Here is a 15,305-nt window from a genome sequence, read left to right as displayed (position 1 = left end):
TGCGAGCCTCAGCTGAACCACAACAGCGTAGGAATTTCCCACAGATGGCGCCAATTGTGCGGGTCGCAAATGAGGCCTATGGGCTCAGCCCCACTTGGGCTTACAACTTATTTGTTTGTTGGGCTGAATTTCCTACTATGGGTCGTTCTCCAACTAAGGACTCAATGAGATCACTTTTCTCTTCCTCGGCAACACACTACTTCCTATTCCTTCCATCAGATATTCTCTCCATTTCTTTCCTCTATTGCCACTATTCTCTACCCTTTTTCCAACCAACCTTTCTCTCCTATCTTCCCCTCCTATTTATAGTTCTCAGCTCAGACGTAGGTTATCAGTGCTCTCATAGTTTGTGCAACAGAGGGTCCAGTAAGATTTTCTCTAAGTGGGAGGTCAGGTATGGGTGGCTTTGGGACTTGGTGCCCACTTCAGTTTAGAGCTAGGTAGTGGAGCTTAGAGGGCCTTCTTTGAGCAAAACAAAGACGATGCGCCGTTCAGTAACACTTCCGAACATGCTCGGTAAAAAATATGTCGAGCATAACTTTAGTAGTGAAGCTCGGCCCCCCCGAACTGCGATAGCGAGGGTTGGGCCTTAGGGCGAATGAGAATTGGGCCCAATAACTATGCGTTCGGAGCGGAGGCTAGGGGCTGAACGAGCCCAACAGTTCGGATACCGCACATATTCTTTTTCAACATAGTTCATTAAGGACCACAATATTTGTCATAATTTTTGTAACAACTTGGTTGATTGTGAATGACATAAGAGCATTTTTACATGAATTTATCACTTTTTTTCATCACTAGCTCACAATTAATTACATCAAATTTGTGTCACAAAGGATATGTCACTAGACTTCTCTTTTGAAATGAGTGTTGTCAATTTTTTGTTTTGAACAATTTGTAGTATTTGTTGAATGGTTTTCTTTAAGTTTTGATTATGTACTAGATCTATAATTTTTTTTCTTATTGTGGATTTCCTTTGATTGGGGTAGGTTACTCTTATAGTAGTTTTTCCTTTGAAGACTCCATTAGTTTTCCACTTCTCCGCCATATCACTATGTTATTTGTTTATTGCTTTTTTTTGCATGCTTTACAAATTTAGCGATTTCCTAGTTTCATTAATTACCATGTTACAATTGTGACCACATATCTTAATTAATTGGTAATTAATTTGTTAATTTGATGCATATTGATTTTGTGGTCAAAACCAATCCACATACTCACAAAAAATCTCATTTTGAATAAACACCACTATCAGTTTCGTTAAGGCTTCCTCCCCTCATGTGTGTTAAAATAATTAGTATTCTAAAAAAAAAAAAAAAAAATCATTTTGAAGTGTAAACTCTAGAACTCATAAGTTTTCTCCCCATGAATCACATTTTACAAACCAACACTCCCATTTTGTTGGCCCCCAAGACTCAAATGAAGACGGCTTCTTGTTTGTGAAGCATGTCAAGACTTCAAAAAATCTCAACTACAAATAGGTAAATAAGCAAATATAATCAAGAACTTTGTCATATCTTTTATATATTTTGTCAGAAGACATTTATTTATGGAGGCTCATACTTGTGAATAAAAATTGAGTACTTTGCCCACTAGAAGTGTGTATGGGTCAAATTGAGTCGAGTTTGAGGTATTTTTCAACTCGATCTGATACATGGGACGTAAGGGCTACAAGAAGTGTCCAAGTTTTTTAGAGAGAAACTAATGCACATTTAGCATGTGCAGAATTACATGGTAGCTACATATCAGCTCACCAAGCAATTACAAAGAAGCCAAGATTTTGAATAAATTGGAAGTTGGAGCCTAATTGAATAACTATCCCAAAAATCAAGGAACAAGTGACAATTATGTATTACTTCAAAGTAATGTGGATATTATTTATTCATCCTCTATTATCTTTAATCAAAATTTTGCACTTGGCCTCGATTAACGTAGTTATAGTAAACTTAACTTCGTAAAATTTAGTTCCACATGCCACCTCTCACAACATTGAATTTATGTTATATGCAATTACGCCTTGATAAAGTCATCTTTAGATAATGTCCCCGAGATCATTTCAAGCTTAGAGCAGGATATAATGTAAGCGTTTGGGCTGCGTCCGTGTCTCTCAATCTGCGTTTTCATTTTTTTTTTTTTTTTCCTTCCTTGCGATCACTGCACATCAGTACAAATCATATGGATGTACTGTGCAGCAGAACAATTTTTTTGTAGCAGTACTGTAGCGTCAATGTTTATGCTATTAAAAATATTAAAATGGGTCCCACCAATACTATTACACATTTAAAATTATTTTGCTACAGTGTTTTCAGTTTTCAATTTTCAGTTTCAGCAACAATAAGTTCAATCCAAACGGACCCAATGTGTGTTTGGCAACCAATTAATACTAATTTTTTTATTTAAATTTTCTATTATTATTGGTCTCAACTATTTTTTTGTCTCAATTTTATTTTAAATAATCCAACTTTCAATTTGTTAAAAATAAGCTAGTTTTTAACTTTGTGTATCACATTATCAAATGAGTTAAGAAATTCTCAAACGGACAAAGCCTCAAAGCACATTTGTCCATCAAACAAACAACATGACCTACTCAAGTTGAGAATCACCAACCTATTATAGCTCAAAAAACCTACATAAGATATATAACAGTCTAAATCTGAGTTATTGGGACCATTCAACCAGGTCTAATAAAACAATTAGGCTTTAATTCAATTATTCACTATTCAACAAATTATTGAAATTTATACGTACGGTTGGGCCTACTTTTTTTATTCATCAAAACAAAGTCTCAATGTACCAAATTAAATCTAACTAACAAATTAGACTAAGACTAAAAACTAAAATAATCAAACTAAAAAAATTTAAGATACATATTTGATTAACTATTTATTGCTATCTTACCAACCCAATCTTGCAATGCACATGGACCAAAACTGCCATCAATTCTCTTAAATAAAGGCATAAGAGGTTTTATTTATTTATTTATTTTAGAAATAGCTTCATTTTCATCTTTTTATGCTCAAAAGAAAAGGCTAAACCGAAACAAGTATATTGCCGACAGATTGAGATCAAGGTATTGCACTTGGTATAATTCTTATGAATGGTTAAGATTAATAGTTGTAAAAAATAACTTTCAATTTTAACCATTGATTCAAAAAAAAAAGTTTTAATTTTTTTTTAAAAAGTAAAAAGTGAAAATTAAAAAGGTAAAACGTGAAAAAAAAAAAAAAAAAAAATTGTAAGAAGAGATGGGTGAATTGCACACCGTCCACCAGATGACCAGACCCTAATCCATTGCCGACCACCATCGTTGCACGAAGATTGTCCTGTGGCTCCCAAGTCCAATCATTCATACCATCACGCGGAAAATCTACACATACAATGATTATGGTTGAGACTTTGATATTGTTTTTCGACCAAAACAAATAAAAAATGCAGATTGATGTTTGGACGATGCATATAAGCAATGTCAATGCTTCAAAAACATAATAATTTTCATAATTTTTTTTAATATATATGTTAAACTAAATATTCTAAAATTGATGCCAAAGTGAAATCATATCATAGAGTAACACAAAAATACAAGGGTTATGTAATTCAATCTAATGAGCTACATTCAATAAATAAACCTTTAAGAGCAACATTTGAAGTACAAATCTATAAAANAATACTAGTTGGTTGTGTCCGACATGAAACTTGGCTTGGTCCTATCCTATCTATCATCTATTATTAAAAGGACTTACCATTAAATATTTTGTGAAAAAATTATATAACTATTTTTTCCAGAGAAATTTATATAACTTATAACTTTACTATCCATATCAAACCATTAACAAGACCCAAGATATTTAGCATTTTTTTTACCCCCATATTTTCTCAAAAATATATATACGTGGTTGAATTTAAGTTAAACCTAGTATAATTTTAAGTCATGTTACATCACTCTATATTTATTTATTGGACGTAAATTTTAACAAATTTACCATTGAATTATATTATGGACAAAGTTTAGCTACAAAATTAGTTGTAACCTTAGGTTACAAACTCACTTAATAAAATAAATATTACTGCCTATTTTGAAAATCTAATCATTGAATTACATGTTCTTTACGCTCTTAATGCACATGTCAATTTTTGTGTCAATCGGATATCATTTACTATATAATCTATAATCTTATATTTTATGCATAATTTTAAATTACAAAAATTTGCAATTTAAAAATTTATTGATGACATAGTTATTGATCTGTAATTTTCTTAAAATTTTGCAAACATGGAGGATATAAGAAGAATATGCAATCCAATGGTGGATTTGTCAAAATTCACCTCCAATAAAGAGATATTGAGTGAGTTTGTAGCCTAAAACTACAATCGATTTTGTAGCTAAATTTTGTCCTTATATTATCTTTTTATAGTCTACATGCTTGCAAAATTTTAAGATAATCTAATATCAATAACTATATCATCAAATGTGTGTTTAAATATTAAGATTTTGCATTTAAAATTCTGTATAAAATATGGGCTTCTAGATCAAATAGTAAGTGGTATTTAATTGACACAAAACTTGGTGTGCATATTAAAAATACACTTAAGTTTTTTAAATATTTATCAAATATAAAATTTCTAAATAATACAACATTACTTGGAGTTAAAACAAAAGACACCAAGTGGATGATATAAATGGGCCATATGCCCGATATGCCGTCCACGTCACGGCTAGTTTTTTGGGCAAGATGGCTGGCTCCTTCGAAATGAATCAAGAGTGAGATAGTGTGTGTTGACATGACATTGACATATTGTGGTTTGCTTGTGGGGGCATGTTATGTTTTGCCGGCGCACCCACCTCATTGCCAACAAGTCTAGTTTTAACGCGTTGTTGACCAAACCCATCTTGACACGTTTGCACTTCCTGGCATTTGTAGCTCCATCTTTTATGAAAGCTCCATCTAGTCGGTCGTTGTTTACAAAAATCAATATCTCACCTACCGTATCTCCACCTTTTTATTTTATTTTTTTATTTAATCATTTGGTGTTATTGTTTTCATTTTACACACATCAAATATGTTATCTTATCTTATAATACTGTTTTTCACCTAAATCTTTGGCTTGTTTTCATTTTGATTTTTTACTTTAAAGATTCAAGTTCAATTCCACATTTATAAAGTGTCAAGATAAATGAAAGCTGAAACTTAGGAAATATTTGTAAACAAAAATGTAAAGAGATATTACTTACTCGTAGTAGCCTTGTAGTTTAATTGACATATTTCTATTTACAAAATTTTTGAGAATCTAAAAGAAAAAAATAGTTCAAATTGTGGGGTTAGCATAAAAAAATTTATAAACAATGAGTAATTGGATCATATTTCCTTAGATTTTCATGTTACGTCAACATAACGTAAAAGGATTATACCAATTACCTCTCCACAAGTTTAGGACATTACTTTATCTCCAAAAAAAAAAAAAAAAAATTAGGACATTACTATGTTTTCAACGTCACAAGTATTTAAATTCTCATTGTATATATCTTATATTTTGTGAAAAAAAAAAACAAAAAAACAAAAAAAGACACTCTAATATGTTTTGTATGGTTGGAACAATTCAGAAATGTTTAATTAAATAGTTTTTAAATTATCTGATGGCTGCTTTGCGGCATTGATATATATTATATATATTTGATAAAGTCAAGAATTGAACCAATATTAATTCATTTAATTACTAACCCCTCATTGTTTACGTTTTAGTTCTTAATCAATGCATAATATTTCCGCCACGATTATTTTTATGATGAATAAATTTAAACAATAATGAGTAATGGGTTATGAACAACGAAGTCTCGTCTTTTTCACTTTTGAATAGAGTTGTAGTATGCTTTTGTATTAGAATTTTTTTTTTCTCTTATTTGTATATGTGTGTTTGTTTCTCAAAAAATAAAAGGAAAATTATCCCATATTGCTTAAGAGAATATATTATGTGTAGTATAATTTGCTCCACCCTTTTTTAAAAGTTACTATAATTTTTTAGTAGAGCTGTAGAGTGCCTTTATATTAAAACTCTTTCCTCTCTTTCTTGTGTGTATGTTTATTTCTCACCCAAAAGAAAAGAAAAAAAAAAGTCCCGTCTTTTTCTATGGACCCAACTAAATATTGCAAGAAACATGACCGTTAATTTTTAAATGTATCTTTGACCATCATTATATTATATTGTAGACCATACAATAATAATATGGTTGAGAGTAGCCAAGTCTTTTGAGGTTGGTACCTGGAAAAATCCTAGCCGTCCATTTGACAATTCTGCGCGGTAGGAAAAGGCAACTACTCTGATGATAACACGCAAAAGCTGCATGGTCCACAACATTGGCTTTCCTCATATGGTCCATTATGCCCTTCTTTTTTTCTTCTTCTCTTGCCTTTTGCTTTGCTTAAATCATTAAACCTTTATATTTTTTTTTGTTGGTTAAGAGAAATAACGTGAGCACAACTTATGCCACAATTTTATTTGTGTGATCAAGAATAGTTAAAAAAAATAGCAAATTTATGTAAAAATAATAATTCATCAATTATAATTGCATATATCATTAAATTGTGACAAAATGTGTAATTATAAAAAAAAAAAAAAAAACTGTTTTACTATATCATTGAAAATTATTTTGAACATGGTACGAAAGAGTTACAAACCTAGATTAAGAAGCTAAGTGCACATGTGCGCACGCATGCGAGTGTGTATATAAAAGAAGTGGGAAACATTTTTTAACCAGATTAATCTATTTCCTACGCATGAAACATCACAAAAATTCTATGGACCAATAATGTAATGAATTGAACTTTAGAACCTCCAAATTTATGTCACACTTTAAACCAATGAACCTATCACTTGAATATCAGGAAACTTTAGAATTATTATTATATACTTTTTTAGAAAAATTCAAATAACTACTTTCCATTTAAATAACACAAAAATCAATTCTAGAAGGTTCTAGTTCTAAATGATGTTATGACCTTGACAAAAAGAAACCCTTTGTGCACTTTAGGAAATTTTAATATATCTCAAAGATAGTAAAATCAATTGGATTCTTCAAGGTGATTTTGTTTTGTTTTGTTTTTATCGTTTTTAATGGAGATCTAGTACTTTTAATATCAAAAGGTAAAAACAGAAAAAAAAAAAAAAAAAATTAAAGGTTCTATACATGGTATCCACATTATTGTTTGCAAAACTATGTTTTTTTCCCAAAATAAAAGACAAACAAACCAACAAAAACATACACATGTGAAAAATGAAATTAAAAAAAAAAAACATAAATACAGAGGACAATATTGTCAAAAACATAATAAAAAATTGGTACCATTTCCCTCCATTCCAACTTCCTCACCAAACTGGTCAACAGTAAATCAAAAAGACAAAGTAACCAATTTCCCAACTTGTGTTTCTAAAATTTTCTAATAATCCCATAATTAATTATATAAAACTTTCCTAAGGCTATGATTACATGCTAAAAATACTTCCATTTATTTATATATTACTATTAAAAAAAAATTAATAAATCTCTGTTCCATTCTTTCTTACATAAATCTTAAACCTCAAGTCTTTACAACCTTAAGACCTATCTTTCTTTCAGTTTCAGAATTTTCAGACAACCTCTGCAAAAATTCACGTGTTTTTTTCTCTTTCCAATTTGGCCCTTCAAAACCTTAGCATATTCCCAACCAATCCAATTCTCCCAAGCTCTAAACTTTTTTTTTTTTTTTTAAATTAATTATTTGTTTTCTTCTTATTGAATCGGGGCGACCCAGATGGGTCCGAAGGAGGATTCTCAGGAGGGCGAGTTGTTGCTGAGTCGGCTCAGTGAGTCGACGAAGGCGATCTCTGAGTTATCGGATTGCCGAAACGTGTTTAAGAAGATGTATGGGAACTTGGTTCGGAGAGCGAAGCTGCTGAGTCCTTTGTTTGAGGAATTGAGGGACAGCGAGGAAGGGCTTGACGATGACGTGGTTAAGGCTTTTGAATCGCTCAGACTCGGTTTGGATTCCGCTACCCAACTTCTCAACTCGGTCAACGGTGGCAGCAAGCTCTATCTGGTACTTTTTCTTTGTCTTTTCTCTTTTTTTCTCTTTTTTTAAATGAATTGATTTCTGTTTGATTGCTGAGAAAAAGAGGAGGGAAAGTGAGATTTCTTTGTTTGGGCTAAAATGGTGAAGAATTTGACTTTTTTTAAAAGCAACCTCAAAGAAATCATCATTCTATTTTATATTTGGTTTTTAACTCAAAAGTCAAAACACACACACACACACACACACACACAAGGAATTGTTGAACAGAAATAAAAGTTGGGTATATGTTATAGTTTGTGGTTTATGAGGAATTGAATTGCATAAATAAAAGTTGGATATTTATGTCTATATTCTTGTTCAAAGTGTGATTTTGGTATATGGGAGATCAGAGAGTTAAAAATAAGAATCCAAGTGTGCCCATTGAATTTAGGAAGAGATTAAAAATAGGACCTAAGTTTCTTATGAACCAGTTTAGAATATTCTCCTCCCAGCCACTAGGTGATAGCATCCATGTATACTTTTAGTCACATGACCCATTTAATAGTTATGTGACTTGTATAAATGATTTAATGAGTTTAATACACACGGATGGTCTTATGAACCACCATGTAATTGGTTGGAGGAAGACCTTATTTTTAATAAAAACTAATATGGTTATAGGTTTTGGAGTTCCTTTTCTGTTTAATGTACAAGAATGTTGTCTTATCAAGTCGGATTTGCATATGCATGTTAAGAAATGAATTCCACAAAGCTTGGTTTTTTTTTTGGTGGGGGTGGGGGAGGGGGCGGGGTGCTTTGAGAAATGAGAAATGAATTCTTCTTTTCTTAGATGAATGAGTTCTGCATTTCAGTGAAAAAGGTATGAGATGGTGATTACAGTTGCTTCTGTACTTGAACCGTGATTTGCTTAGCTAGAACTACATATGGGCATTTTTGTTTGTTTTTTTTTTTTTTTTCCGGTCGTCTAGTACAAACTAATATAACCTTCAATACTAAAAACTGTTGAATACATTTTCCACCCAGGCATATGATACTTACTTTTACTGTGTGTAATTTGGCTTAATTTCTATTCTTGTTTCTCAACAAGTTGATTTTAAATCATTAGTTTTGAGGTATGAAATGTCTTACTTGTCACAGGCTCTTCAAAGGGAAAAGATTGCTCAAAAGTTCCACCTGGTGACAGAACAAATTGAAGCAGCATTGAGTGAGATTCACTATGATAAACTTAATTTATCTGAGGAGGTTCGCGAACAGGTACTTTTACAACCCAAATTATTTTGAAGAGAATTAACAGCACATAATTTTTACAAGCAACAGCATATAATTTCAATTTTAAAGAGTAAATAGTCAAAATGTTGTCTAAAATACTGTTCATAAATGAATTTTAACGAAAAGTAACGTTAGTTGATTTGAAAGTTTTAACAATTGGTGGGACATTTTTCTATTTCTTTCAGATTGAACTAGTACATGCTCAATTCCAAAGAGCCAAGGGAAGAATTGACACATTTGATTTACAACTGGACATTGATTTAGCCACAGCACAGAAAGAAAAAGAACCTGACCCAGCAGTACTTAAAAGACTTTCTGAAAAGCTGCATCTCAAGACTATTAATGATATAAAGAAAGAGTCACTTGCGTTCCATGAAATGGTTATCTCAAGCAATGGAGATCCAGGGGACTGCTTTGAAAAAATGTCATCCCTCTTTAAGAAGATTAAGGACCGGGTTCTGACTGAAAATCCTCAAGTGGAGACCTCTGAGGGTGAAAAGGGCTTGATTAAGCACAGATCTCCTGTTATCCCAGATGATTTCAGATGTCCAATATCTCTTGAATTGATGAAAGATCCTGTGATTGTCTCTACTGGACAGGTATAAACTGGCAGCTGCCTTCACAGTTTTAAGTTTACAACAGTTTATTTGTATCAGTCTATCAGTAGTCATTACTAAAGAAATATTTACCTTTTTCTTGGCAGACTTATGAAAGGTCTTGCATTCAAAAATGGCTTGATGCAGGACATAAAACCTGTCCTAAGACACAGCAGACACTGTTGCACACAGCCCTAACTCCTAACTATGTTTTGAAGAGTCTGATTGCTTTATGGTGTGAAAGCAATGGTGTGGAGCTTCCAAAAAAGCAAGCGAATTGTAGAAGCAAGAAATCAGGAGGAGGCAGTGTTTCAGACTGTGATCCTGCTGCTATTGATGCCTTATTGGAAAAACTAGCAAATGGGAATACAGAACAGCAAAGAGCAGCTGCTGGTGAGCTCAGGTTGCTTGCTAAGAGGAATGCAGATAATAGAGTATGCATTGCTGAGGCAGGAGCCATACCACTTCTTGTAGATTTATTGTCCTCTCCAGATCCCCGGACACAGGAACATGCTGTTACTGCACTCCTCAACCTTTCCATCAATGAGGGTAACAAGGGAACTATTGTTAATGCAGGAGCAATACCTGATATAGTAGATGTATTGAAAAATGGCAGCATGGAAGCTAGAGAAAATGCTGCCGCCACTCTTTTCAGCTTATCTGTAATAGATGAGAACAAGGTGGCAATAGGAGCAGCCGGGGCTATCCCAGCTCTTATAACATTGCTTTGTGAGGGGACTCCAAGAGGGAAAAAGGATGCTGCCACCGCTATTTTCAATCTTTCGATCTATCAGGGAAACAAGGCAAGGGCTGTAAAGGCTGGTATTGTGACCCCGTTGATGAGATTGTTGAAGGATGCTGGAGGTGGGATGGTGGATGAAGCACTTGCAATTCTGGCCATTCTTGCCAGCCATCTAGAAGGGAAGACCGCAATTGGTCAAGCGGAGCCAATTCCAGTCTTAGTGGAGGTTATAAGAACTGGTTCCCCACGCAACCGGGAGAATTCTGCAGCAGTATTGTGGTCATTATGCACAGGTGATTTTGAGCAGTTGAAACTATCAAAGGAGCTTGGTGCAGAGGAGGCATTGAAGGAACTGTCAGAGAATGGCACTGACAGAGCGAAGAGAAAAGCTGGAAATATTTTAGAGCTCCTCAACCGAATTGAAGTGGGTGCTACTGTTAATACATAAAATTCTAGCTGTATTTTAGGAGTTTGTTGGTGCCATCTTTTGCATGAAGAAAGTTTAATTCCTAGATATGTTTCAGAAAGCTGTGCAGGAAATCTAGTTATATAAGAATTTATACGTGAAGAAAGTTCAATTTAGGGTTTCAGTTGGTGTTTATCTACAAAGAAATATGCCTAAGAATGGCATTTATCAGTTATATGGGAATGAAAAGCAGAAAAGATTGTCGACTGGAACGCTTATAAATCTGACCAGCATGTTCAAGACGCAGCCTTTTGCAACAAAGGGCAGCAAGGCATGAACGTTTTCACAGAACTTTCATAGCATACGGGTGGTCAGGTGTACATTTGTAACTCTACCTATATGCTTCATCAATTTTCTGTTGTTGTATATGTTATAGAAGGAGTTAAGTTTTATATTCGGTTATTCATTAGTAAACCATTTTAGGAAACTTTTTATGGAAAAATGAAAAAGTAATTAACTATTTTGACAATTTTTTCTATTTTCTATAAAAACTTTCCCAAAATGGATGATTATCCTATTCATAATGATCAAATAAAATGTTACTTTATTGTGGCAGTGTCTGTTTATTTCGGTGANTATTTTTGGTGATAAGTGATGAGATATCAATCACTCACCATCCAAACAGCATTGTAGTCCCTTTGTCAAATCCTATTAGTTTTTTTTTGTTTGTGTCTAATGAAGTGATGACATGACAATTCTTTTATTATAAAAAAATTACACACATGCTTGGGTCCAATGGATAAACTTGTTTTATTTGGGTCTTTTCCCAATTTAAACCCATTAGAAGATAAACCCATAATCATACACAAATCCGATAGAGAGAATGCATTTGTGTGCTGGCTGATCAAGGCAAGTGCATGTATAGCTTGGGCTGTTTTTTGGACTTTAAATTTTTGCTATGAATGGTCTAATTAATGTAATAATGTCGTAAGTAATGGCTAGTTTGGATTGAGGGGTAGTAGAGTAGAGTTGCTGGAAATTAGAGAATGCAATGGCAAAATAGCCTAAAGGTTGAGCGTGGCATTTTTGAATCAATTAGGAAAAAAAAAAAAAAAAAACCCAAAATTATTTGCCAAAAGCCCATCATCAGTGCAAGCCCGAGACCCAAATTTGGACCAAACTGACTAGGACCTATTGGACCCGAACCGGTTGGGAACAGTGGCCTATAGACCGACTGGACCGGATTGTTTACATCCCTAAACGTGCAATTTGTGTACAGTGCTAAAATTAATTTTTGTTAACATTTTACAAAATTACCAAAACTATTTATTGTCAAAATATATATATATATATATATATCTATATTCGGTTAAGGCTAATCAAAGAGGTTGCCCCAGTCATCACATCAAAATTACATAAAGGATTATTTTAACATAAAGATGTTCGGCTTGAAGATGTCTTGCTAAAACAAATATGATGAGCTTTCTGTGAGATAGATTCTTATTATTTGTGTTTTTTTTAATAAAGGAATTCTTCTTCTTTTTTATATACATATAATAAAATTTGAATGGAAAATGTTAAAGATCACAATTTTTGTCACATCTTACTCATGTGGCAAATTATGAGTGGTGGAGTTGTGGACCCATCACTTTTACTTCACCACTCATGAGTTGTGGCAAGTCATGAGTGGTGGATCCACAACTCATAACTTGCCATGTAAGCAAGTTGTGACAAAAATTATAGGAAAAATTGTGAGTCAAGTATTACGCAATTTGAATCTATGATGTCCCATTTTCGTTATAATTGTATTTTATGGTTATGATCAAGGCAAGAAATTAATGTGTGCATATAAATGATATATATATATATATATGTATATATATATTATGAAGAAAACTAAAGTAAATATATTATATATAAGTAAAGTCGGTAAATAATAAAGTAATATTATAAAAAGTAAAGTAAATAATAAGGTAACTAAGTCAATACTTAAACATAAACAAAATAAATTACAATATTGTCAAAAAATTTCTACAAAAAAAAAAATGCCAAAATAAATACTTATAGAGGTAGAAACAGGTTTTTCCAAGTAGGAAAGAATAAAGATTACAAGATTAGATATTTGGGAAGGAAAGGGAAATTTAGGGAGAATATGAAAGCTAAAAATTTAGTTCTGGTTACAGTTGAAGAAAAGTAGCTTTTTTATTGGCATAATTAGGCACTATTTGAATAGTGAATAGTAAATTTGACCTTTTTACTATTCACAGTAGGTTTTCAACAACTTTATCTGTATGTGTTGACAATAGTGATGTAAGCAGTAGTTTCAGCAATTTTGTTGGTATGTGCAAACAATAGCGATGTAAGTAGTGACTTTAGCAATTTAGTCAGTATCTACCAATAATATTGTCTTTTGCAATTATAGAGCTGAAGTAAGAAATCAGTCTTCAGCTATGTCTGGAGTAGCAATTGGGTCTCTCTCACACACACACACTCGTGTGTGTAACATGTAAAGTCTTTCACCTATACCCCACACACACACACACTCGTGTGTGTGTGGGGTATAGGAGTGTGTGTGTGTGTGTGTGTGTGTGGGGTATAGGTGAAAGACTTTACATGTTGAGTTAAATCCAATGAAAATAAATTCCATTAAACTAACAACAATACTAGATGGAATAAAGTTAGACATGGGCGCAAGAAGCTGTCAAAATTGGAAATGGTGAAGAGGGATTTGAATATCCTTGGAGAGTTTCACTATGACCAGGCCATCATGCAACCAACTTCCACGGGGGAGGATACAAAATGCAAACCGCCTGATGGAAGTAATATAAGGTGAAAGTGGACTCAGTTATTTTCAAACAACAAAGGGAGGTTGGTATATGAGGTTTGTAAAACAGGTATAACATGCCTGTCACTTACCTGCAAAACACTAAGAAAGTTTCAAATTAAGTAGCTTGGATTGAAGATTGTCCTAGTTCCATTTCTAGTGCAATTTCTCTTGATGTATCCAGTTTACAAATTTGATTGAAATTCATTTTAAATAAATAAACAAAAACATCAATACTAGATGGAGTCTGAGAAATTATTATATATATATATATATATTTCTTGAAAATAAAAACCAAATTTGAAGCTCACTCTAGTGTGAAGGATTTGGAAAAATTATTTGGTATTTGTAGTCGGCTTCTTGGTCTAGGTTTGTAACATGTTCAAAATAATTTTCTTGGATTTTTATCTTTTAAAACTTATCACCCTATAACTCATTTTTTATCACTTGAAAATCCTCCACTTATACCCAACTCTGTTTGGCCCTTACACTCAGTTGAGTTTTCATTCTAAAAACTCAAAAAATCTCAACTTTTTGTGGGACTCATGGATTGACTTGGTGCAGTGGAAAACGAACAGCTACCCGCGGGTGGAAAGAAACCTCTTTAATTCTCTTTACATTGTTATTACTCTTTTTTTCCTTCAGCCCCCAATACCCAAACTCACCGAATCATGGAGCTTGAATCAACTCCATCCTCATCCACTCAAACCCAACACCCAACTAAAAAAACCTAGCCACCTCGCCTTCTACCACCACCAACAACCCACAAATCCACCAATCACAACCCTAAAAAATTCAGCCCACCATAGTTTTCCATCCACCATCATGCAAATCACAAAAAATCAAACCTATCCACCATAGCAGATCCGACCATTCACACCACCAATACCTTCAACACCACAACAAATTACCCTACGAAGCTCAGAGAGAGAGAGAGAGAGAGAGAGAGAGAGAGAGAACCCAAGCCTAGAAACCTAATGAAAAGGGGAGAGAAAGAGAATAGAAACCAAACCCAGAAACCTAATGTAAAAAAGGAAAGAAAAGAGGAAGAAAAAAACAAAAAGAGAATAGAGAAACCAAGCCTAGATCGGGCGTGAAGAAAAACAAAAAAGTGATGATGAGTGGCTTGGGAAGAAGAACACAAAAAATCAAAGAAACAAAGCAAAAAAAAGTCACGTATGATGAAAGAGGAGAGAGTCGTTGGGGAGTCAAGTGAGTTCGCATGGATTTGACAACACACAAAAAGTGAGGCCCATTAGTTGAGTGAAATTATGAAAGTGCCATCATAACTCTATTTCATAACTCAATTTTTTTTTTTTTTCATTCTCACTAACTCATAACTCAATTTGGTGAGTTTTGAGTGATGGAAATAGAAAATGAAAACTCATTCAAACAAGTGTAACATGCGTGAGACCCACCAATTTTG

At 33.3% G+C, this 15,305-nt stretch overlaps 1 protein-coding gene across 1 annotated transcript; it reads left to right on the top strand.

Moving 5' to 3' along the window:
* Positions 1-7,520: 7,520 nt before the first annotated feature.
* On the top strand, positions 7,521-11,670 carry LOC112000833 (U-box domain-containing protein 14). The gene is made up of 4 exons (XM_024033002.2): positions 7,521-8,069; positions 9,180-9,296; positions 9,497-9,910; positions 10,015-11,670. Exons 1-4 carry the CDS (start codon positions 7,785-7,787, stop codon positions 11,095-11,097), a joined length of 1,899 nt encoding a protein of 632 aa, XP_023888770.1. The 5' UTR covers positions 7,521-7,784; the 3' UTR covers positions 11,098-11,670.
* The last annotated feature ends 3,635 nt before the right edge of the window (positions 11,671-15,305 follow it).

This window comes from Quercus suber, unplaced genomic scaffold (genome assembly GCF_002906115.3).
Source record: "Quercus suber isolate HL8 unplaced genomic scaffold, Cork oak 2.0 scaffold_195, whole genome shotgun sequence".
In the NCBI taxonomy this organism is placed as follows: domain Eukaryota; kingdom Viridiplantae; phylum Streptophyta; class Magnoliopsida; order Fagales; family Fagaceae; genus Quercus; species Quercus suber.
Note: the sequence above shows the minus strand (reverse complement) of the source record. Positions and strands in the feature narration are given on the sequence as shown.

Coding starts and splice junctions, on each gene's coding strand:
- LOC112000833 (XM_024033002.2), top strand. CDS start 7,785: ATGGGTCCGAAGGAGGATTCTCAGGAGGGCGAGTTGTTGCTGAGTCGG. Junction 8,070..9,179: donor GTGGCAGCAAGCTCTATCTG/GTACTTTTTCTT, acceptor TACTTGTCACAG/GCTCTTCAAAGGGAAAAGAT. Junction 9,911..10,014: donor TGATTGTCTCTACTGGACAG/GTATAAACTGGC, acceptor TTTTCTTGGCAG/ACTTATGAAAGGTCTTGCAT.